The sequence below is a fragment of the Dasypus novemcinctus genome, chromosome 4 (genome assembly GCF_030445035.2).
Source record: "Dasypus novemcinctus isolate mDasNov1 chromosome 4, mDasNov1.1.hap2, whole genome shotgun sequence".
Lineage (NCBI taxonomy): Eukaryota > Metazoa > Chordata > Mammalia > Cingulata > Dasypodidae > Dasypus > Dasypus novemcinctus.
Window position 1 is genome coordinate 45,815,749 of NC_080676.1, and position 24,033 is coordinate 45,839,781.

At 40.3% G+C, this 24,033-nt stretch overlaps 1 protein-coding gene across 24 annotated transcripts in view; it reads left to right on the plus strand.

The window, feature by feature from the left end:
• Positions 1-24,033, plus strand: part of FNDC3B (fibronectin type III domain containing 3B) — a 366,392-nt gene that overhangs the window by 281,591 nt on the left and 60,768 nt on the right. For all 24 annotated transcript variants that reach the window (XM_058295312.2, XM_058295320.2, XM_058295311.2 and 21 more), the window contains 3 exons: positions 347-485; positions 2,747-2,800; positions 23,331-23,455. In XM_058295312.2, the coding sequence (XP_058151295.1) occupies positions 347-485; positions 2,747-2,800; positions 23,331-23,455 (318 nt within the window). The remainder of the gene's footprint in view (positions 1-346; positions 486-2,746; positions 2,801-23,330; positions 23,456-24,033) is intronic.

Here is a 24,033-nt window from a genome sequence, read left to right on the forward strand (position 1 = left end):
TAAAGTCAACCTGAGAATGGCTTGTTGGTTTTTAGAATTTATGTTTGTAAACTATGCAGTGGACTAAGGTTTGTTTTCTAGATTTAAAATATTCTTTTCCAGTTAGTAGACCCTTCCCTCTCTTACTTGGCCAGGTGGTTTTCACAATTAGCATAAAGAGAGAGGACACTGAAGAAAATATTAGGTAAGGACAAGACCAGCAAATAAGACCTAGAGCTGTGGTGTTAACTGTGTATAAGAAATTTCCTTCATTTACGGAAGCCTGGGGAAGAGCTGTGATGTTAAACAATCCTCGCCTTCTGTGATTGGCCGCCCCACTGACTGTATTTGTCTCTTTTGTTTTCAGGGTGTATGCCATGTACAATTCTGTAAAGGGATCCTGCTCTGAGCCAGTTAGCTTCACCACCCACAGCTGTGCACCTGAGTGTCCTTTCCCACCTAAGCTGGCACACAGGAGCAAAAGTTCACTAACCTTACAATGGAAGGTGGGTAGCTCAAAGTGCCAGGAATAGTCTGAAGGTAGTAGCCGTTTGAAATAGTATGTAGCACTTTTCCAGTCTTGTGATGGTGTTTGATTTTCCATGTAGTAACTATGTGAAATAGATTATTGTGCTTTCAAAAGTTGCCCTTTTTATGAATATTGGACATGGGGTTGGGAAGAAGGAATTGCAAAATCCAGCTTTAGTTCACCTTGCAGGAGAATTTAGCAAATTTCCTAGCATCATAAGTAATACTTACAAGTGATATTAAATACTTAAAATACCCAAATCTCATTACTTTCTTTTGGTTTAGTTCATTTCAACAAATATTTAAGGATTTCATAAAACACTTTCTGAAGAAAGATTTAGAGATAAGGTTGCCTTCTTTCAGGGGTGACTCTGGAATGTTTTAATATTTAAGACTCTGCCTAGAATATTTAGGGTTCTAAACTGCATTAAGATTTTATTAACTTTTACTAATTAAGCCTGAGATCAGTCAGGATTACTAATTATAAAAAATTCTAAATTGCATAATTATTTTCATGAAATAGACCATTAAGTAACTACATATAAATGGCTTCAAATCTTGCAAAACAGAAGTACTTTTGATCCTTCAGATATATTGTTAGCTATTGGTCATGGTTGTGCTTTTGCAAGAAAATGAATTATGTTGTCAATCTCTACAGTAATTATTCCTAAGTACTGATATTTTTAAAATGTAGTTTAAATGCAAAATATGTTCCTTTTCTGTCTTATATATACAAATGGTATTTATATGGAGGTTCGGCTAATAAGGATATATGATATTAGGGAAAATATTAAGGTATGAAATAAACAAGATCCTAGGGAAGTCCATTTCTGATGAAGAAATATTTTATCTTTTTATTTTTAGGGCAGAGGGTCAAATTTATCTAGGGAGTTGATAAAAGCAGTTGAGAGTAGTGGTTAGCACCAAAGCACAGGCTGCCCTAGCTCCTTCTCCAGGGAGCTGCTATGTTCTTAACAGTCAGTGGTCAAACTGAGTGTGTTATTTGGACAAAGGCAAAGTTGAAACTTAGAAACTGAACTATTTTATTTTCCTTCCTGGCTTCCAGGGATAATCCAGGTCAGTGATTCCCCACCTTTTCAGAGTTTTAGCACTCGAATGGGCATCATTGTTTATCATCATTGAGACATACTAAATCCATTTTTAAAAGTGTTCTATATATACACCATATATATGTAAACATATCCTTTTTAAGGAAACTTCTAAAAATCTGTTTCGTTTGGAAAATAAAAGAGAAATATTTTAAAGGTTATTGGAGGGACCCCAGGCTCTTATAAACCTGAAGTTGGGAATCACTGATACATACTGTGCTTAAAACCTGGCTGAAATTCAGGTCTCAGAAGTTTCTTCGTAGGAAAACGTTACATTTTCTTGTTCCCTTTCATGTGTCAGAAACATACTTTTGTTTTATTCAGTTATGTAAGACCTTGAAAGTCCTGGATTGTTTCAGGTTTCATTTAAATGCCCTTAGAACAGCTTTTCTGAGTATAATGCATAGGTGGTGGCACAAGACAGGGAACAATTCTCTGGCTGCCAGCTTTTCCTGGGATCCACAAAGACCTGAGAAAACTAAAGCTCTTCTAACATTTACTTGTTATTCAACAACAGTTACTACAGCAGATAAACAGTGTAAAAAGCCACAGCCAGTGTACCCACCCTCAGGGAATTACAGCTCTAACTAGTGGGCAGGATATCAGAGGAGAATCCTAAAGAATACTTTCTAGAGGAATTTATGAGCTGTCATAAATGTAGTTCTTACCTTAAAAAAGCCTTCTCATCCCAAACTATGATTTTGTCAGTTATTTAGGACTTTACATTCATCTCTGTCCTGTCCCCCAAATTGTATCCCCTCACCCCCAGCAGGGCCAGTGTTTCTCAACTGCTTTTATCTTCTACCTCTCCTCTTGAATTTAAAGTGCCTCTTCAAAGTTTTATTCCTAAAGGAAGTACAGCATAATGTGGGCATAAAGGTAGAGGTTGGGGGCGCGGGGTGGCCATTTGTGGGGTATGATTTATTAATAGTGGGAAGTCTCTCTACAGTTGAGTTGTATTAAGGGTGGTTTGTGATCATTTTGACCAAGTAAATGCAGGAGCTTTCCAGATTTACCCCCACTTAGGGGAGAGGACTGAACTATCATGCAGTTGTATTTGAACTAAGTGGGTAACTCATAAATATTGTCTAAACAACTTTCTCTAATCTTTAAAAACAATTTTTTTTTAGGCACCAATTGACAATGGTTCAAAAATCACCAACTACCTTTTAGAATGGGATGAGGTAAGCATATTTTCATATCCATCCAAAACACCATTTCAAAAATAAAATTTCTGGGGAGTGGGTATAGCTCAGTGTCTGAGCACCTGTTTCACATGTATAAGGTCCTGGGTTCAATCCCTAGTACCTCCTAAAAAATAAAGTAAACAGTGAAGTAAAGTGAAAAGTGAAATAAAGTAAAAAGAGTTAAGTAAAAGTAAAGTGTAAAACAAAGTAATAAAATACTGAACAAATATCTTCTTCTTTTATATGATAAACTGAATACACAGAACAAAGTAATGAATGAACAAAAGCTGCAAAGTCAGTAGTTATTGACTGTGGAAAATTAACATTGACTAAAGTGGTGCAATAATTGTAGATTAAATGTACATCGAAACGTATTTATTTGGTTTATTTGCAAGTAATTCTACCCTAAAGAAAGAAGGGTTCTTACCTGTTTTGGGGTCTCTAATGTCTACCCAGCCATTAATTGGTATTAAAAGTTGACTGCTTTGTCATCTTTTGACTGCCCAAGGCCATACTGTGTAGTTTATTTTGATATGGTAAAATTCACCATGACTTGGGAAGCATAATTCCTTTTGGAATGTCACATGTGCATGTTGCTATTGAGTTTTCTCTGTGAGAGAGTGGAGCAGTATATGCAGGTCTCACTCTGCACATGGTACAGTTGCCCTGTGGCTTGACCATCCTGTAACAGTTGTCACCTTAGCTGTTCCCGATGGTCAGTATCCAATGGCCTTTCCTTATTCCCAAGGCTACTCTCTACCTGAATGGTGCCCTGACACATTTCTGGCGTAGCTAATGCTACTAACAAAATCTCAGACAGGAAACACTTGATTTGGAAACATTTAATTTCTAAGGCACAACTCTAGGTTATGTTCTATAGATCTTAATTCTTTTCATTCATTTGTTTGCTTCTCTACTGTGATAGAGTAAACAAGCTAAAGATTTTAAGAATAGGAAATGAGTAATTTGGGGAGAAATGCAAGATTCAGAATATAAGCTTAGACAAAAAATGACTTTGAGTGTAGAAAAAATATTTTAACCAAATGTAAAATGAAAACTGGATAAATTCTCATGATACAATTTCTATGTGAGAGAAGGGGCCCCTTATTACTTTCTGCTGGATCATATTTTCCCTCTGGGTTGCTTCTGAACTGCTAAAGTTCCAAGTTACCAAAGACAATGATCTCTTCCCCTTAGGAACCCTGTAAACAGCTCATATGTGTGTACAGATTGGTGAAATATCAGACTTGTCTGGTGCAGTTAACAGATCAGGTGAATTTCATTTGAAGGCAGTCTGATTGGAAAGTGAACCACCCCCATGGCACTTAGGAAAAGAGGTTTCTATAGGCAGTCAAGAAAGTTGGGAAAAGGAACTTGGCTGACCTGTGAGCATATTAGTATGCTCACCTTCCCATCTCCATCTCCCTTCTCCCCCTAAAGATGAGTGAAATTTTTTATGAAAGTCTAATTTTAGGTGTGTTGACCTGTTAAACTGACCTGGTGTTTTTCCTCATATCTTGTGGTTTTATATGGGAATAGAGTTTACAGTAAAGAGGGGGCTGTGTTTCATTTCATATATCCTTTCAGAGAACTCTGTGTGTGTTTTGCTCTTTCTCTGCCTTGGACCATGATCTCCTAAGTAAGGTGAGAGAAGTTGAGTACTCGAATGGGAAACCTCCAAGGAAAACCCAGTGGCTGTAGGTGCCTCCAGTGTTGGCCACCTCACCTTGGAATCTGAAATGAATGTATCCTGTGGAAATGCTAGGGGCTATAATGTTACAGCCTCAGATGAAATGAGAAGGCAGCTGATGACCATGTACAGTCATTAGAACCCTGTATAGACTCGTAATCATAAAGTGTTAAATGATTCTTTATGGGCTTCTTCCTGCCATTTCCTTTTTCTGTCTCCTTCCATCTTTTTCTTTCTTCTATCTTAATTCTTCGGCCTTCGTCTTTCCTCTATATATATATTTTTAAAGATTTTTTTTTTTTTAAGTTTATTTCTGTCCCTTCTCCCCTTCCCCTCAATTGTCTGCTCTCTCTGTCCATTCACTGTGTCTTCTTCTGTGTCTGCTTGTATTCTCGTCAGCAGCACTGGGAATCTGTCTCTTTTTGTTGCGTCATCTTGCTGCATCAGCTCTGTGTGTGTGCAGTGCCACTCCTGGGCAGGCTTCACTTTTTTCGTGTAGGGTGGCTCTCCTTACGGGGCGCACTCCTTGCACATGGGGCTTCCCTACATGGGTGACAACCCTGTGCGGCACAGCACTCCTTGCATACATCAGCACTGCGTTTGGGCCAGCTCACCACACCAGTCAGGAGGCTCTGGGTTTGAACCCTGGACCTCCCCTGTTGTAGGCGGATGCCCTATCAGTTGAGCCAATTCTGTTTCCCATTTCCTCTTTATTTTCTTTCCCACCTTCTCATTTCTGCTGATAATGGCTCCTTTGAGCTATGCTGGAGATTGCATGTTGGTTGACTCACCTACCACCGGTTGTTTGCCAACCCAAGTATCCTTTCATATTCTGTGACCTTAATATTCACCTCCTAGGAAAATGACTGAGATCTAAACTCTGTGAAGAGCTCTCTGGCATCAAAGTAGGATATAATCAAAAGAAAACCAATAACTAAGGGACGTGGATTCTAGTTCCAGGTTATACACTGGCCAGCTCTAGGACTGTGACATCTCTGGGCCTCCATTTGCCTGTCTGCCCATCAGCTGGTGTGCACTTATATTTTTTGTGCTATCTCAAAAGAAACTATTTAGTATTGTCTCTTCTGACAAGGTTGTTTTTGGATCTTTTTCTCTTGTTTTGCCTGTTCATTTTTTATTTTTTTTTCCTATTTTTTTTTTAATGTTACATTCAAAAAATACAAGAGGTTCCCATATACCGCTCCCTTTCCCCACTCGTCCCACATTATCAACCTCTTTCATCATCATGGGACATTCATTGCACTTGGTGAATACATCTCTGAGCACTGCTGCACCACCTGGTCAAGGGTCCACATTATAGTTTACAGTCTCCCACAGTCCACCCAGTGGGCCACGGCAAGACATACAATGTCCAGCATCTGTCCCTGCAGTACCACCCAGGACAACTCCAAGTCCTGAAAATGCCCCCACATCATATCTCTTCTTCCCTCTCCCTACCCTCAGCAGCCACTGTGGCCATTTTCTCCACATCAATGCTACAATTTCTTCCATTACTAATCACAGTAGTTCCATAGTAGAATATCAGTAAGTCCACTCTAATCCATACTCTATTGCTCCATCCTGTGGACACTGGGATGGTTATGTCCACTCCACCTCTGAATCAAGAGGGGGCTTAGATTCCACATGGATGATGGGTACAATTCTCCTACTTGCAGTTCTAGGCACTCTTGGCTCCCTGGAATGGTGATTGACCTTCTTCACCTCCTTATTCACTGGCCGGCCTAATTCCAATAAACCAGATGGTAGGAGTTGCAAGTCTGCTGAGCCTCAGGGCCTGGCTGTCACATATATGGTCCAGAGATTCAGGTCTCCTGAGTAACACCAATCCCAGTGCCAACCACAGGTCCAGTAAAAGTGACAGAAGAGGCATGTGTAGACAGGTCATATCTGAGTCCAACTCCAGGAACATCCAGGAACACAAACTCCAAAGAGGGCCAACTGACATGGCACTGAATTCCAGAGTCATCTGCCATGACCATAGATACTGTGGGTCTCTGTAGCCCTCAGGAGAATCAGTACCTGGTGTTGTATCTACTTTGGCTGTCTCTGGGACCCTGCTGAGGTGTGTGTAAGCATGACTCCTCTGATGACCTCCCAACTCACAGCCATATAAACTCATTTGTCCTTTCCATTTCCCCCTTTTATTCAAGGTCAAAAAGCAGTTTTTAACACCTGATATTACATGATGGCTGAGTTGTCACTTTTATTCAAGGTCTTTTTCTAGTTACATCATCAGCTGGTGCTTGGTAGTAAACCCTTGGCGCCAGGGAGGCTCATCCCCGGGAATCGTGTCCCACTCTGGGGGGAAGGTAACGCATTTACATGCTGAGTTTGGCTTGGAGAGTGGCCACATTTAAGCAACATGGAGGCTCTTAGGAGATAACTCCTCAGCACTCTGCAGCTCTAGGCCTAGTTCATATTTTAGGTGCACGGGCTTATTGTTGGACCCTCCCTCTTTATTGGTCTTTGCCATTGCACTTGGGGGGTTTGTTGCTGTTCCATTGGGGAATGTGATAGAGCACCCCTGGCTAGGAACTCAGCACTCCCTTAGTTGTCATTTTTAACTGTAACCACTATGAAAATAGCCAAACATTTTTATGTACCCTGTATACATGCCATGGAGAACTCCCTCCCACCCATGTGCCCCCTATCTATAACATCCTATACCATTGTTCCTCCCCTGCCATATTTGAACCTCTTTGTGGTCCAAAACTTCTTCAAAAATGAAGCTTAATATATTGCCAGTTTTCATTTATTATTGATTACTTCAGCATTAATGGAGCATACCTCTCAGTGCCTCAACACTGCTCTGTCCTGTGAGGGATATGTAACTTGGGGAGGACAATACCCTTACTCTGATAGCTGAACAAGCTAAAGAACTAATGTAATACTATCCTCTAGTTGTACTTTTACACAGACATAAATAAAACAAAGTTAGCCTCACAGATTTTTCCATCCTGTAGCTTCAGTGCTTTATAGTCTATCTCCTTTCTTTCCGGTCCCTGAAAAGATTAAATTGATGCCTTTGGTTTTCCTAGCAGTGAGACTATAACCAATAGTAACTAGTTCCTTCCTTCCCAGCATGTCATTTCAGAAATGAAGCTTCTGACAAAACAGTCTGGCAATCTACGTTTATAAATTCGGGGCTAAGTAAGGAATCACTAGCCTTTTTTGAGCAGCTCCCCTGAGTCAATCTTTACATCCCACATTTCCATGTCATCCAGGGCCATGTTTTTCTAGAGGAAAAGCAAACATAAAAACAGGATCACAGTGTCTGGACATGCAGGAAGTGTGAACACATGACGCTGGCTGTCCCTCTGAAACCTGCTGGTAGTTTCTGGAGCCAGGTACTCCTGGTAAACCAGAGACTCTTTTCAAACTCTGGGCTAGTAGAGTGCAGTGGGACAGGAAGGTGGGAGGGAGTGCCACCCATACCTTCCTTGAACTCTCTTCTCTTCTCTAAGGACATTTGTCCCAGTTATGCACCCACCTCTGTGCTACCCAGGGGCCTCCAGAAGAATATTTAGAGTGCGGAACAATTGTAGTGTACACAGAGGAGAAAATCACATCTTGAGATGGGTACCACTCAGAGTCCCAGAGATGGTAGTGTTTAAGGAGTAGCACCCTGGCCTGAGGATCAAAGCCTGGGGCATATGTCACCCATATACCTGTATGCCACCAACTAATACTTGCGTATCTATTGTCTTATGTGCCCACATATTAAGGCGGACAGCACTGATAAGAGTTTCTGGGATACTTTATTCTGTTGTTCACTTTTTTTTTTCTTTTAAGATTTATTTTTATTTATTTATCTCCCCTTCCCCCACCCTGTTGTCTGCTTTCTGTATCCACTCACTTTGTGTGTTCTTCAGTGTCTGCCTGGATTCTTGTCAGCAGAACCGTGAATCTGTGTCTCTTTTTGTTGTGCCATCTTGCTGCGTCGGCTCTCTGTGTGTGCAGTGCCACACCTGGGCAGCTGCACTCTTTTTGCATGGAGTGGCTCTCCTTACGGGGCGCACTCCTTGCACGTGGGGCTCCCCTATGAGTGGGACACTCCTGTGTGGCACGGCACTCCTTGCATGCATCAGCACTGCGTGTGGGCCAGCACACCACAAGGGTCAGGAGGCCCTGGGTTTGAACCCTGGACCTCCCATGTCATAGGCAGACGCTCTATCAGTTGAGCCAAATTCACTTCCCTGTTGTTCACCTTTTAATCACCATTCCAGTAATCATGATTAGTATAAAATTTTGAAAGTCTTGGTAAATTAAGAGATAGGGCTTTCAGGTCTCTTAGGAAAAGACCTTCATAAATGAAAGAGCAACAGCAGAGAGATGAGCCAGTACCTGACCTTTGTTTTCTGCTAGGATTGAGAATGAAGTAACTAAGAGCCACTGTAATCAATAGCTAACACATACCTGTCTCAGAAGCACCAGGGCGGATCGCACCCTAATAGGGAACAGAAAATAGAAACACGTAACAGTGCCGGCAGAAGCTGATCTTTCATGAATTCATTGTCATGCATGTGTCATCACTGTTGCATAGAGTTCACATAGAAATTACTCATAATAATTCTGGGAGAGATTTGGCTGCTTATTTTTCTTCACAACAATTGTTATAAATTATAAAAATTCCCCAGTAGCAATTGTAACTAGACAACCCCTTAACTTTTAAATCAACATAATAGGTACCTGGGACTAAGAAATGGTAATGAGCAACTAAAAATGGAACATACAGGTGTCACTGGGCTTTTCAGCTGTGGCCATCAGTTTCAGTTTTTACCTGAAACTAATTTGTTTTCATAACTTGGAAAGGGGTGACCTTTCCTGGCCAGGCCTGTTATTCTCCAGGTCCCATAGTTGTAATGACTCAGATGAGTTTTTATGTTCAGAGCAGTGGGGTTTCTGAGCTGGCCCTGCATTTTTGTAGGTCTTTCTCCACTGTTTACTCCCTCTGGAGACTCTCCATTATGAGCAGAAGAGCAGAAGGCCTTTTTCAAAACAGTCTTATTTGACTGCTGGATGAGTCATCATCACATTTTAATTTCTTTCTCATCATAGTGTGCCTCCACCCCCATGTTTACATTTTAATCTGCAAACGATAGTCATTCTGAGGGCTGACAGAAAGCAGAGCTGAAGCCTCATAAAGATTTCTTTCTTTGGGCTACTAGATATACAGAAAGTATAGAAACTCTTTTATGAATTTAGTTTTAGCTTAATCCATGATTAAGAAGAGGAGGAAAGCTTCTTAACCTATTTCTTGTGTCAACAGCAGATCATTGCTTGGATGATGGATTTCTCCAGGTAGAGGCTCTTTCCCACAATGGAGAGTTGGGTCCAAAAGAGGGAATAGTGTCAGAGGTGTACTTCCCCGTGAACCATGCCCTGCGGATCCCTCAGACCCCCTTCTGTGTGCTTCTCTACCAGGGTGTGAGGTGCAGGGTAAACCTCAGTGCGGGGTAGAGGCAGAAGTTTTTCTCTGGAAGAGGCAATGGGGAAAGGATTGAGGATCCCTGGTGGCCTCTGAGGTAAGGAGGGGCTTTTCGAAAGAAAAAGCGTTAAGAACCTTTGGATTTAACCACTCATAAATGCCTGCCCTATTTGTTTCAATGCTCCTAATTGTATGCTGGTCTGGCCTTTTCCTTGAAAGCTTGAGTAAAGGAGTGATCTTCATGGTCAAATAGGAACTTTCTTCTCCATTTTAGAAAAAACAAAAACAAAACAAGTTTTATAAAGTAGGAAGTATTTATGAAAACTTAGGAATTCTAGTTTTTGAGACTGTTTTGTACTATACAGAAACTTTAATTGGTGCTATTATAGCTAGTTACTCAGAGCAGTTGCAAGTCTCCTAAGATCTTGCCGGGTGGTAAGCCACGTGGAGTAGATTCATATCGTTATGTCAATGGCATGGTGTTGACCTAAAGACCAGATTAGGAGTCTCTGCTTTGTCTCTTAACTAGTCATAGTACCCCAAGCAAGTAATTTTACACCTGAGAAGAAGTGTCTCCACTTGAAGTATAGTGTCAGTTATCTCACAGGTTTGGTTAATATTGAATGAGATAACTTGGGCAGTAATCAATTCTGTCTAATGATTATTTCATACTGTAGGTTTTCAAGTCCAGCTAATGTTGATATCTGAGGTAGGAAAAGTGAAAAAATGAAAAGAATTCTGTGAAAGGAATATGACATTCTTCTGTCAGGAACTTTACCAGGACCTTAAGTTAGTGTTGCTGGTTTGAATTAAACAAAAACTTGTATCTGTGCTATATCTAGAGGTTATTTTGTCATTAACTTAGCTTCTGGACATGGCATCTAAGAAATAGTCAGAAGAACCAGAGAAATAGCTTTTTGGGAATGTGATTAGTGGAGTTCCTGAGAATCGTGTACATGATTCAGCTCACCCAGAAAGGAACTTTACATCTATTTTTTCTAATGATTGATGAACCAACCTAGCTATAAAACATAGTGGGCCAAGAGTAAAATAAATACCCCTGAAATTAAGGGAAGCATAATTTAGAATTGAAAGAGTAGAAAAAAGGCCAGCAGCAGGCAGAGACCACAAGCTCTTGGGGCCCCATTAGCAGAACAGGCTGTGCCCGCTGCAGAAACTTCCAGGAGCAGGGACTGGCACCAGATTGTAGCCTTTTGGGCATCTAGTTCAGGAGAGGCCAATTTAGCTCATTTAGGGATTGTGCTAGCCTCATAGGAGGTGCTCAGTAATGCTTTATGAATCTGCCTCCTATTAAGACTAGTGTGAAACAGTTAATATTATAATCTTTCAGAATGCTTCTTAGGCATGATTTTGCACATGGTTTTGAGTTTTGGTTTTGGTTTTCTGGTTAAATACCAACCTTTCTGGGAATAGAGGGACCTGCAGCATCAGAAAGCAGAGTGACTTGCTGGGTCTCTAGATGAGACAACCCTCCCTCAGAATTCCACAAGCTCTGTCTCTCCAGGGTGCCACACTCCATTGTGTTGTATAGTGTGTTGGTTCAGTGGAGAAAACTGGGAAGACTGTCCCATTCCCAACCCAACCCTGGTACCTGGCTGAAACATAGTGGGAAAATGCCACATGTGCACGTCCATATGTTCTTTTGAGATTGGAGAGGGGTTTTCTAGGTTTGTTTGGCAGTCTGTGCTATTTGGGACCGTCTTTTCCTACTTAGGCAGAATCAGTGACGCAGCAGAGTGGGAGTGCTTTGCTGTAATCATAGACCTTTGCTGCCATATCTAATCGTGATTTCAGAGAGCTAGGGGAATAGCTTTCTCCAAATCTTTCAAGTAAATATATCTTATATATTGAATAACTCAGAGCAGCCCACATGCATCAAAGACAGGGCTAAGTTAGAAAGAGCCCTCTCTTTTAGGGACCTCAGCCCCAGATATCTGCACACCTGAAACAGATTCTTCTCTCCCTGCTTTTTATCATTTGTTCACAGTGTGCAGGATGTGTTTGGGCAGCATACTTTGTGGGGAGCTTCTGGCTGGGAGTAAATTACAGGTCCCTGGCACCTGGTTTATCAACTTGTGTTTGTCACGCCTGCTGGTTGCCAGCTGGAAGTCAGCCATTTTGGGCCTTGGCTAGGTGGCTGGACCAAGCCCATCCCTTGGTTCATTTGTAAATAGTACAGGCAGCCTGTTCTAAAATTACTCCCTCTTACTCATTTCCTCCCCTTTCCCTGGGACAATCTCAACACATTGATCTTAGCAGAACAGTTGGCATGAGATTCTGAATGAAGATAAGGCTTATTCTTCTTGGAGTTGTATACAACTTAAGAGGAGATCTTACTAACCTAAAGGGAAACTCTATTTGGAGGGATTTATAGGAAAGATATTTTCGTTTATTGTTTTTAATCAGAGGACCTGATGATCGTCTATTTTAGGGAGCCTCTCTCATTAGTAGAAAGCACTAATGTGCCAGAGATAAAATACATGCAGTATTTAGTTAAGAACATGTAGCCACAAACCTTCCCATCCTCTTTTCTTAACTTTGAAAGTTCCTCTGTTTCAGCGTGCTTCAGTAAAATGAAAGAGGCATCACTGGGGGGCAAGAGGAGGCAGAAAGAGTATGGTTTGGCAAGAGGAACTCTTCAATCCACCCAGAAGTGGAGTGCCCCCACCTCCCCATTATGAACCCCTTCTTATATATGATTACACTGAACACTTACATGATCTTTTATTTCTCAAGCCAACATTGATCTTTGATGTTGCCTAGGGTCTGCCAGTGCTGGAACAACTTCTAAATATAGACACACCAGCAGACTAAATCTTGGAGCCTGGCAGTAGTTCAGTTGGCCAGTGCGACTTTATTTTTCATTTGATTTATTGTTGCCATTTCTGACATGTTGAACTATGCTGTTATAGAAAGTGCCCAGCCCTAAATCACTCAGCCCACGTCTGGATTGAGCAGCCACGGGCCATGGGCACTTGACAACTGATAACCAAAGTGTTTCCTCTTGTTTCATCTAACTTGCTCAGCAGGCGGTTAATAAGCCTGGTAAGAGCAGCTTGGGAGAGTAAAAGGCATGGATGTGAAAGAACCTGTATAGAACAAGGACAATGGAAAGAGGCCATAGATTAAAAAAAACAACAGCAAAACGGTAGGAAGAGTGCAAGGCACCTGAACAAAAGGAGACAGTTCACCTGGATTCTAGCTCCCTTGTGTTGGCCATTCTCATTTTTTTTGTGTCAGGAATGAAGCTGTTACAGAAAAAGGTAGAGGAAGGATTGTTTCTAATATATTAATTTGAAAGCAATTGAAAATACCAGCCAGCTTCATCTGTTAGTGCCTATAGTGTTAGAATATCAGCTGTCGGGGTTGTTAGTGTCAGGGTAACTGAAAATGTTAGCCAGAGAAACCACAGCCCTTGCAGTGTACAGAATTCTTCCTAGAAGGACAACACTGTAGCCTGACTTAATTGGGGGTAGGGGAGGGTGTTATGTGTGAGTCATATGTATAGAATTGGCCCTGGATATGTTAAGTTCCTTAATGGGAAACCAGCCCATTTTGAGGATTCATCTTGGCAAGTACTTAGGGTGGCTTTGTGAAGAAATGTAAATTAGTGAAGAAGAAAAACAGTTGAAGTTTCTTTGTTTTCTTTTCAGTCTTTCAGTCACACACTTTTGCAAATTAACAGTTGTTTTTAAATGCATATTTTTAACATTAAAAATTGGTTACACTTCCAGTGATGAAGGTGGCAGCATAAGACATTCCGGGGTGCTATACCTCCACAGAATCTTTGAACAACTAACAAAAACTGGCAGAGCCATCTTCCTCAGACAGAAAATAGTTAAAGGATTTTAGTAACTAGGCAAGTGCTGAATCAAGAAAACACAGCTTTTAAAAAATTGGTAGGCAAAGCTCAGGGCACCCTTGTTGGCCCCTCCACAGTTTCTCCCCAGCACAGTGTGGAGCCAACCCATGCCCCCATTGTGGGTACCTGGCCCTGTTCCCGAGGGAGCAGAATAATCTCTGTGCATGTGTTAGGGTGACTGGATGTTAGTGCCAGTCTATGTAGGTGGTAGCCTGAAAGATTATACCATAAAACTCCTCTCTGGATCTCCCAGACTATCCCTCCTAGAACCTGTCCTGCAAGAGGAAGCAGCTTGCCAACAGCTAAAATAGTATGAGAAACAATTAAGTCAAAGTGTCCTAGGGTAAAGGATTATGGCTTTAAGTATACAATACGATACCATGGAGGTGTGAAAACTCTGTCTCTTAGGGAGTAGGGGGGAAATTCAAATTCCTGTTAACAGGGCAACTCCTGAGGTCTCTAGCAAGTATAAGCCCAGAACAAGACACAGGCTCAGAAAAGTTGGAGAGGACCCTGTACTTCACATTTGCCTCATGTTTATCCTTCAAACCCTGAAGGAGAGCACCAGCCAACACAGAGCCAGTTTGCAAAGATTTTGAAATGTATTTTCTTCATGGCTTTGTTTTCATTAGCTCCTGATACTCAGTCATACCTCCAGCTAGACAAACTTTTAAGGAACAGACAGCTCAAAGACTAAATCAAAGTATATACTTTAAAATAGTAAAATGTACAGTGTGCATCAGCAGATTACAAGACAAAAGAAACAGGTAATGGTCCATCTAAAGGAACAAAATAAAAATTCAAACACCATCAATGAAAAAGACTGCTTGGACATAAATGACAAAAACTCTGAAAAATAATCCTCAGTGTGCACAAGGAGATATTTGAAAACATGGAGAAGGAAATTAAGGATGTAAAGAAAACAGTGATTATGATATTCTCAATAGGAGAGAGAGAGATTTAAGAACAAACAGAAGAAGAAGAATTATAGATCCCAATAACCGAAATGAAAGCTTCCCTAGAGGCTTTCAACAGTAGATTGGAGCGGGCAGAAGAGAGAATCAGTGAACTCGAAGACAAGACATTTGAAATCATTCAGGTTGAGGAACAGAAAAGAGATTGGAAAAGTGTGAATAGAACCTGAGACTTGTGTGACACCATCAAGCTTACTAATATACGTATTGTGGTTGTCCCACAAGGAGAATAAAGAGAGAAAAGGGCAGAAGGAATGAGGAAATAATGGCAGAAAGTTTCCCAGACTTAACAAAAGAAATGAATATGCATGTTCAAGAAGCCCAGCTAACCTAAAACAGGATGAACATGATGAGAACCATTCCCCACACATAGTAGTCAAATTGTCAAATGCCAAGGATAAGGAGAGAGTTTGGAAAGCTGTAAGAGAAAAACAACTTGTTATATACAAGTAAGTCCCAATAAGATTTAAGTACCAATTTCTCATCAGAAACCAGGAAGGAAAGAAGGCATTGGAACAGAATGATATTAAAGAAAACAATTGCTATCCAACAACTTTATTTCTGGCAAGACTGTCTTTCCGAAATGAGGGAGAGATTTAAGACCTTCCCAGATAAACAAAAGCCAAGGGAGCTCTCTATCACTAGTCCTTTTCATACAAGCAGTGCTCTAGGAAGTTCTTCAGCCTGAAAGGAAAGCACACTAGACAGTGAATTGAAGTTGCACAAAGAAGTAAAGACCTCTGGTAGAGGTAAACATATGGATAATTACAAATGCCAGTACTATTGTATTTATTGGTATGTAACTCCACTTTCTATTTCTTACAGATTCTAGTGTGCAAATGCATAAAATGAATGATAAATCTATGGTTTTGGACATACAGTGTATAATGATGCAATTTTTAACAAGTACAACAAAAAGGTGAGGGGACAGAGGAGTATAGGAACAGTATATGTGTATGCTATGGAAGTTAAGTTAGTATCAAATCAAACATGATTGTTAATAGATTTGGGATGTTAAATTTAAGCCTCATGGTTACCACACAGAAAACATATGAAAAATACATACACAAAGAAATGAGAAGGGAGTCAAAATAGTGCACTACAAAAAATCAAATAAATATCAAAAGAGGCATTGATGGAAGAATTGAAGGACCAAAGAAGGTTTAAGACTTATAAAGATCAAATAGCAAAATGGTTGAAGAAAGTCCTGCATTATCAGTAATTACTATAAATGTAATTCGATTAAATGCTCTAGTGAAAAGGCAGAAATTGGCAGAATGGATAAAAAGACATGACTCAACTATATGCTGTTTACAGGAGCCTCATCTTCAATTCAAAGACATGTAGGTTAAATGTGAAAGATTGGAAAAAAGTATACCATGTAAATCATAACCATAATATAGCTGGGGGAGCTATACTGATATCAGATAAAATAGTCTTTAAGTCAAAACACTGTTCCAAGTACAACGAAGGTCACCATGTCCCTTAGATATCAAGGACAAAAGGGATCAACTTAAGTCATAACACATATTGATATATATGCATTTTTGGCAAAGCCCCAAAATAGTTGAAGCAAATATTGAGAGTTTTGAACCAAAAATGGTAAGAGATTTATTACACCACTTTCAATAATGGATAGAAAATCTAGACAGAAGATCAATAAAAGAAATAGAAGACTTCATTGATACTCTAAACTAATTAGACCCTCACTCAACAGCAGCAGAATTCACATTCATCTCTAGTGAATGTTATTTTACATCAGAAAACAAGTCTCCATAAATTTTTTAGCCTCTCCAACCACAATGAAATGAAGCTAGAAATCAATAACAGATGGAGAACAGGAAAATTTACAAATTATGAAAATTAAGCAACTTACTCTTAAACTACCAGTGTGAGTCGAAGAAATCACAAGGGAAATTCCAAAATACCTTGGGGAAAATGAAAACAAAAACACAACATAGCAAAACTTATGGAGTACAGCAAAGACAGTGCTGAGAGGAAAATTTAAAGCTCTAAATAAGGGGTTCTTACCAAGGGGTCCATGAGCTTGAATTGAAATTTTTTTTAAAAAACTTTCTTGTGGGGCTGTGTTTGTGCTGTGATATATTTATTAAATAATACACAGTATAGTGTGGACTTAGTAAGGGGTCTGTAGTTTTCACCTGACTGGCAAACGGGTCTGTGGAACAAAGAAGGTGAAGGATCCTTGCTCTAAATGCATATATTTAAAAAGAGGAAAGATCTTAAATCTGAGACCTCAATTCACAATTGAAGATCTAAAAGAAGAAAAGCAAACCATATCTGCAGCAAACTGAAGGAAGAAAATGGCAAAGATTGGAGTGGAAATAAATGAAATAGGGTGGGGAAAAAAAAAATTATGGAAACGAAAAGTTGATTCTTTGAAAAGATCAATAAAATTGATAAACCTATAGCTAGTTGTGTTTAGAAGACACATATTACCAAAATCAGAAGGGTATATTACTACTGACCCCAGAGTTTTAAAAAGTTTCATTAAGAGGACACTATGAACAACTGTATGCGAACAAATTAAATAACCTAAATAAAATGGAGAAGCTCAAGAAGACAGAGGAAGATCTCAACAGACCAATAACTAATAAAGAGATTGAATTAATCGTCATAACCTCCCCAAAAGAACGATTCATGTCCAGATGACTTCACTGGTGAATTTTACAAACAGTTCACAAAGAGTTAACACCAATCCTACTCAAACTCTTAACAAAAAAATTGAAGTGGAAGGAACATTCCCCAATTCCTTTTATGAGGCCAATATTAATTACAGCCCACCCTCCCATCTGAATATACATGCAAAAATCCTCAACAAAATACTAGCAGACTGAATCGAAGAGCACATTAAAAGAATTAAACATCAGGATCTAGTACGATTTATCCTAGGCAAGAGTGTTACATTGTAAAGAAAATCAATGAACGTAATACACCACATTAACAAAACAAAGGAAAAGAACAGATTATCTTCTTTTTTTTTTTTTTTTTTTTTTAAATTGTTGGTCCAGGATCTAATCCTGGATCGTTTGTTTTTTTTTTTTTTGTTTTTTTTTTTTAAAGATTTATTTATTTATTTAACTCCCCCCCTCCCCTGGTTGGGTCTGTGTCTATTTGCTGCGTCTTGTTTCTTTTGTCTGCTTCTGTTGTCGTCAGCGGCACGGAAGTGTGGGCGGCGCCATTCCTGGGCAGGCTGCACCCTCTTTCGCGCTGGGCGGCTCTCCTTACGGGTGCACTCCTTGCTTGTGGGGCTCCCCTACGCGGGGGACACCCCTGTGTGGGGCGGCACTCCCTGCGCACATAAGCACTGCGCATGGGCCAGCCCCACACGGGTCAAGGAGGCCCGGGGTCTGAACCGCGGACCTCCCATGTGGTAGACGGACGCCCTAACCACTGGGCCAAGTCCGCTTCCCCAGATTATCTTCTTGAGTAACAAAGAAAAGGCATTTGATAGTCCAGGAATGCTTTGTGACAAAAACATTTAGAGAACTAGAAATAGAGGGAAACTTCTTCAATATGACAAAGGACATAAATAAAAACCCCACAGCAACATCATATTCAAGAGTGAAAGACTGAAAGCTTGTTCTCTAAGATCAGGAACAAGACAAAGGTGCCAATTGTCACCACCGTTACTCAACATTGTACTGGATTTTTAGCCAGAACAAGTAGAGAAGAAAAATAAACTGCATCCAAATTAGAAAGGAAGAAGTAATACTTTCCCTGTTTGCAAGATGGAAGAAATCACTTTGCTCCTTTAGTGATAAGGAAAGGGAGCTCACTGCAAAGTGTTCCTGCCTTGGCCTCGGTTGTCACACCTGAAAAGCTGGATAATGTGCCCTGTTCTTTGGATGACTCACAGGAGTTCAGTAAAGTATTTTGCTAGGAAATAATATTATTGGTCAGTCATTCTCTGCTATGTAGCCACATAAGATTCCACATTTCATATCCTTCCTTCCCCATCCTTCCTTCTCTCATGCCCACATTTTTTAAATTGGGCCTTTTCATAGTGTGCCAAAAAGTTGGAGTCTGTTGCCAGTCTTCAGAACTTAGTAGGAATCTTGTAGGATTGAGAACAGGGATCTGTGGAAAGATTTCAGGGGTTCTGTGAGCTTGAATTGAAAATTAAAATATTCTTGTGGGGACCTGTTAGTGTAGGTGTGATATATTTATTAAATAATACACAGTATAGTGTGGACTTAATAAAAGGTCCATGGTTTTCACCTGACTGGCCGAAGGGTCCATGGAACAAAAATGGTTAACAATCCCTGATCTAGAGGAACCTCTGAACTCTGATTCTCCTTAAGACTTGTGACCAAATGTGTGATCCTTCTAAAAGTGGTTGAGGAAGAGGATAGAATAAAGGGGAAGTGGATACTGTTAGTCTGTAGTATTCTAATGAGGTACTTGTATGCCAAGAATCAGAAAAATTTGAGATGTCCAGCTTAGGGCTGATAAACTCAGTGGTAAAAATAGAGTTACAATGAGATGAGGCAGTTTGGGTGCCTGAAGCACACTGTCAAGCATGGACAATAAGCTGATCCAGTGAGGTTTTAGTTGTAAATAATGTAATATTCTGTTTCAATAGAAGAAAGAGGAAACGGGTAAAACTGGGGAGCTCTTGACTGGGGAAAGACTCCTCTAATATATGCAGTGAACATGAGCCAACTCGCTGACAAGGCAAGTGCTTTCCAGGAGAACAGTTTTGACCAGAAGTACAGAACAAGCTCTCTGGGCCCTGGTCAGAAAATGGTTCTCAAGGCTCAGGGCACTGAAGTGGGTATGGAATGATACAGAATAACAAGAACTGTAAACTCAGTCCAGTGTAGAAGAGGAACACCAAATTGGAACAGGAAGCAAACCCAGGGTTGTAATGTCACCCAATGCCAAATTGAGCACCTGGGGTTTATTTCCACACAGTCTGTAAGATTTCCCCGTGTTCTAGTAAGAGTCACCTTGTCCTTGAATGAACTCAGTGTGTACTCTAGATACACACATTTGAGCAAGCCCTGGATTATGAAATGGAAATAAGCCAGTGAACCCTGAAAATCTGCCCTTTTTTTTTGGCTCGTGGATGCTGAGTAGAAAGTTAGCCAGAGCACAGCTAGGGGTTTTGTTGGGTCACATCGAATGAGGTCAGTAGCCCTGCGGCTAAGTCTGCTCCAGAATGATGAAGGGTGTGGGCTTCCAGCCTCCTGTCACTCGCCTCCTTCTCTAATGGAGGTGAAGTTTTCTCTCATTCCCCCGCTGACACAGGTGCTGATCCTGGTTACTCCTCTGCTGCTACCTGATCTGCCTTTGTATGGGAAATTGGGGTGCTGCTAGGCATTCGTGCCCTGCTCTTCCCTTGTGCATCAGCCCACTCAGCCTATCTGGAGCCACTCTGCTCTGCTCTCCCTGTGAACACACCACAAGTGGCCTTGCAGTGGCAGCTGACCCAGAGGAGGCCTGGACCTTGGGTGTACCTGCTGCCTGTGTTTGTCCTTATTATCAAATTACAGCAGGCCTAAAAGGTGGAGGAGATTACCCCTTTCTAGTAGGGCCTTGTTTTAGTAGGAAAGTGCACAAGGCTGACTTTAAGTTGTTAAAAAGTTTCCTTTCCAAGTAAAGCTAATATATCTCAGTAATTCTATGTAGTTTCAATTAGACTTTATTAGAAGAGGGCATTTGCTACAGATTATAATCTCTCAACATCATTTGGAGCCATGCTATCTATAATATATAAAAGTTGTGATTTGTTCTGTAAAACTTCACTGACAGTAAAGGCTTGGATATATTTAGTTTATGATCAACAATGGTAAACAGTCCCATTACCACTCCTATCAGTTTGTAAATCTTACAATATTCTAAAGCAAAGTCTTCTCTTTTTTTCCCCACCCTATCCAGTCCTGTCAACAAGACCTGGATAATATTTTATTTATAAATGTTGTTTGCAATGTAGGATCTCTCCTGATTTCTGAGCAGATTTTCCGGATCATTCTCTACCTTGAAATATGTCCTTCCTGTAGTTGTAGTGCTTAGACCCCAGGGCCAGGCGGGAGCATGGCATGTCTGTATGTAAAGCCATCCAGATCGCTGGAGCCAAGAGTCTTCTCCATCTTCACTTGCCAACCTGTCTGCCATAGATCACTTTTGTTACTACAACAACTTTTGTGAATATTAATTTTTTCTTCCCACATATTCCTTTTATATTAAACACCATGTCATACATCACCATATGTGTTTATTCAAAGACTTCTCTCATGTCTGAAATACATTGTTAACCTTGTTTTCCTCATTTGTTTTTGCTCTATTCTCAATGACTTCCTAAAATTCACCATAAACTCTTTTTTTAACTCTGTACAATGTGTACCCTTACCCCTGCACACTCTACAGACATTGTTTCTAAAACTTGATCCCAAATTTCCAACAAATCTGGATCTTTCTACATGTTCTTAAGGCCCATGCTCATGGTAGTATATCTTGGAAAATGTTAAGATGGAAAATTTGGCATGCCTTGCCTAAACAAGTTTATTTAGGGATTGGTCCTGATACTGAAGTAGAAAAAAAGTGTTTTTAATCCTCAATATAGGGAAATTTCTGGAAGGGCACATAATGCATTGCCCCCCAGTTCTTTAGTGAGCCCAAATTCTATAGCCCTTTGAAAAGAGAGGTCTAGTTCCCACCGTTGATGCCTCCCCACTCTAGTTTAAGCCACAAGTCTGGTTTTCACCATATTAAAGCAAATCAACTTAGGAACAGACTGACTTTTATTTATTGGCCCTACTTCTAAGCATCAGAAATGGGCAAGGGCGACCAAACAAAGAAATAGGAAAAATGAGGCATTGAAGAGGAGCCAGCGTAGAGTTTGGAAGGGATGAGAGCTTCCGCCGAGGTGGTGGCAGGATTTGCCTCTCTTGCACTGTTTACTTTTTCAGAAGTAGAGGAGGAAAGAAGGTAGATCTTGCTATAGCCTGAAATGGATACAAAACATACAAAATACACGTAGAATATAATCACTGAGTGTAATTATGCAAATGTGTGCATAAGCACTTTTTCTATGAATAAATTGTCCGTGTCAACCTTAACGCTCAAGGTTAAAGTGAACATAAGAACACTATATACCAACCACAAGTGACTTCTCTCAAGTAACAGCTTAAAAAATGTTATGCTTTACTTTCCTTTTTCATAGATAACACCTGAATGCCCTTTGAACCCTTGATAAAATGAACTTTGAATCTTAAGACATTAGGACTTCCCCTTCCATTGGAAAGGGCACCACCTTACTTGGGGGAGAGTGTGACATGGTTGATTTTTATCTCTTCACCCCAGTAGAGCTTCAAGCTGGTCGTATGTTTGTTTATTTTTAATTAAACTTCACCTGGAATGTGTTTTAGTTGTAAGCATCTATAGCCTTGCTTAAAGGAAGGAAATGCTTAAATTTGCTTACGGAAAAAAATGTGCTTGCTTCATTCTTTTTAAAATAAACTGAGAATTTCAAACATATTCCTGAGAGCTTTGGGCCTAAAAGTTTGTGCAATATACGATTCATTCAGTGTTAGCATGTGGTTTTCTTTTATAAGAACATAGATAAAAATAATGTGGATTATGGATAGGAAATACTTGTTCTAATAACTGATAATATGTGTATTTCATGCCTCTGAGTCTGTCATTGGTTAGTTCTTATTTTACTCATAGGTATAAGAGAACCCACTGGAATGTTTTATTTTTACTTCAAGCAATTAGAAGCAGAATGTAAGGCTAAGAAGACATTAGAAATATATTTCCAGCCTCATAAGACATAGAGTAGATTTCATGCATATAGATGAATTCAACCAAAGTTTCAAGTGCTTATCAGACATTCATTTCATATCTGCAAGCATTTATTCAGCTCCCAGATTGTCCGAAGTGCTGTTATGAGGAAAGCAGGCAAGATAATTCTAAGAAATGTGATTACTGTTTAAGAATGACTGAACAAACAGCTCACCATGCATGAGGAAATTGGGGACTACTGCGTGACAGGAGAGAAGAGGGCAGGCTAAACTGCCTAGACTGGCCTGCAGGCACTAGAGAGTGGCAGCGAAGTGCTGGGTAGTTCCAGAGCTGGTAATTCACTGCCAAAGCCAGAGGCTGCAGACTTAGTATTGGTTGGTCAGATTGGGCAATTTTGACCAACCTAAGTGAAAGCTAATGAGTCTGAGGGAAGGGGATCTTGGAAATTGTCATTCTTAACTTGAACCATGCCTGAGAGGACCTCTTTTTGTTTCCTTAACCAAAAACCACTTTAGAAATACCATAAGCACAGTGGATTACCTGCATGGGTTACAGGATGTTCTGTATGCCTTAGTATGATGGATGAAATTTCATTGTAAAGTACTTTATAGGCAACATGAACACTGTCCTGTAAGCTTCTATTCTGCTAGTTTTGTTCATCGAAGCTAGGAAATTAAACGGTTTCTCAAAATGCTCCTACATTTACTTTTGGTTATTTGTAAAGAAATGTTTATGTATATTGCTTCATTGTTTTCTTTTAGGGAAAAAGAAACAGTGGTTTCAGGCAGTGTTTCTTTGGGAGCCAGAAGCACTGCAAGTTGACCAAGCTGTGTCCAGCAATGGGGTACACGTTCAGGCTGGCTGCTCGGAACGACATTGGCACCAGGTATGGTGCTTTCTTGTCCTCTTCCCCCTAAATATTTGGGTGGTGCTTCTGAGCCTTCTCTGGTGTTGCTAGAAGGCTTGAGAAAGCTTCTGCCTCCACACTGAACCAATTTGTGATTTTCCAAAAGGAAAGCCTACTCAGGGGAGAAGTCCCCTTCTGAGGCAACAAATGCTCCTTTGTGGCCTCTTTGCAATCTTAAAAGCTGTAATAGGATTTCTAAACACCAAGGAAAACAAGATGAAGGTAACTACTGATTTTAAAAGGAATCCCTCTTGGAAGTTTATTTTCTCAGATAATACCTTTTTCTTCTTCCGTCACTTTAGCAAACTGTTCATTCAGTTACCTTTTTCAATTATGTGTGATGTTTCCTGATACAAATAAAGGGTTGCTGGGCCGGCCATTATTTTCATGCCCAAGGTAGATGCTCCCAGGACTGGATACCACCTAGACTGTCTAGAATGCTGCTGCATGCCTCAGGCTGCAGGAGAAGGGCAAGAACAGGGGGACAGCAAGCCATCAGTTGATTTTAAATGCTTTAAAAATCCCGTATTCCAGTCGCACTTGCTGGGTAACTCTTA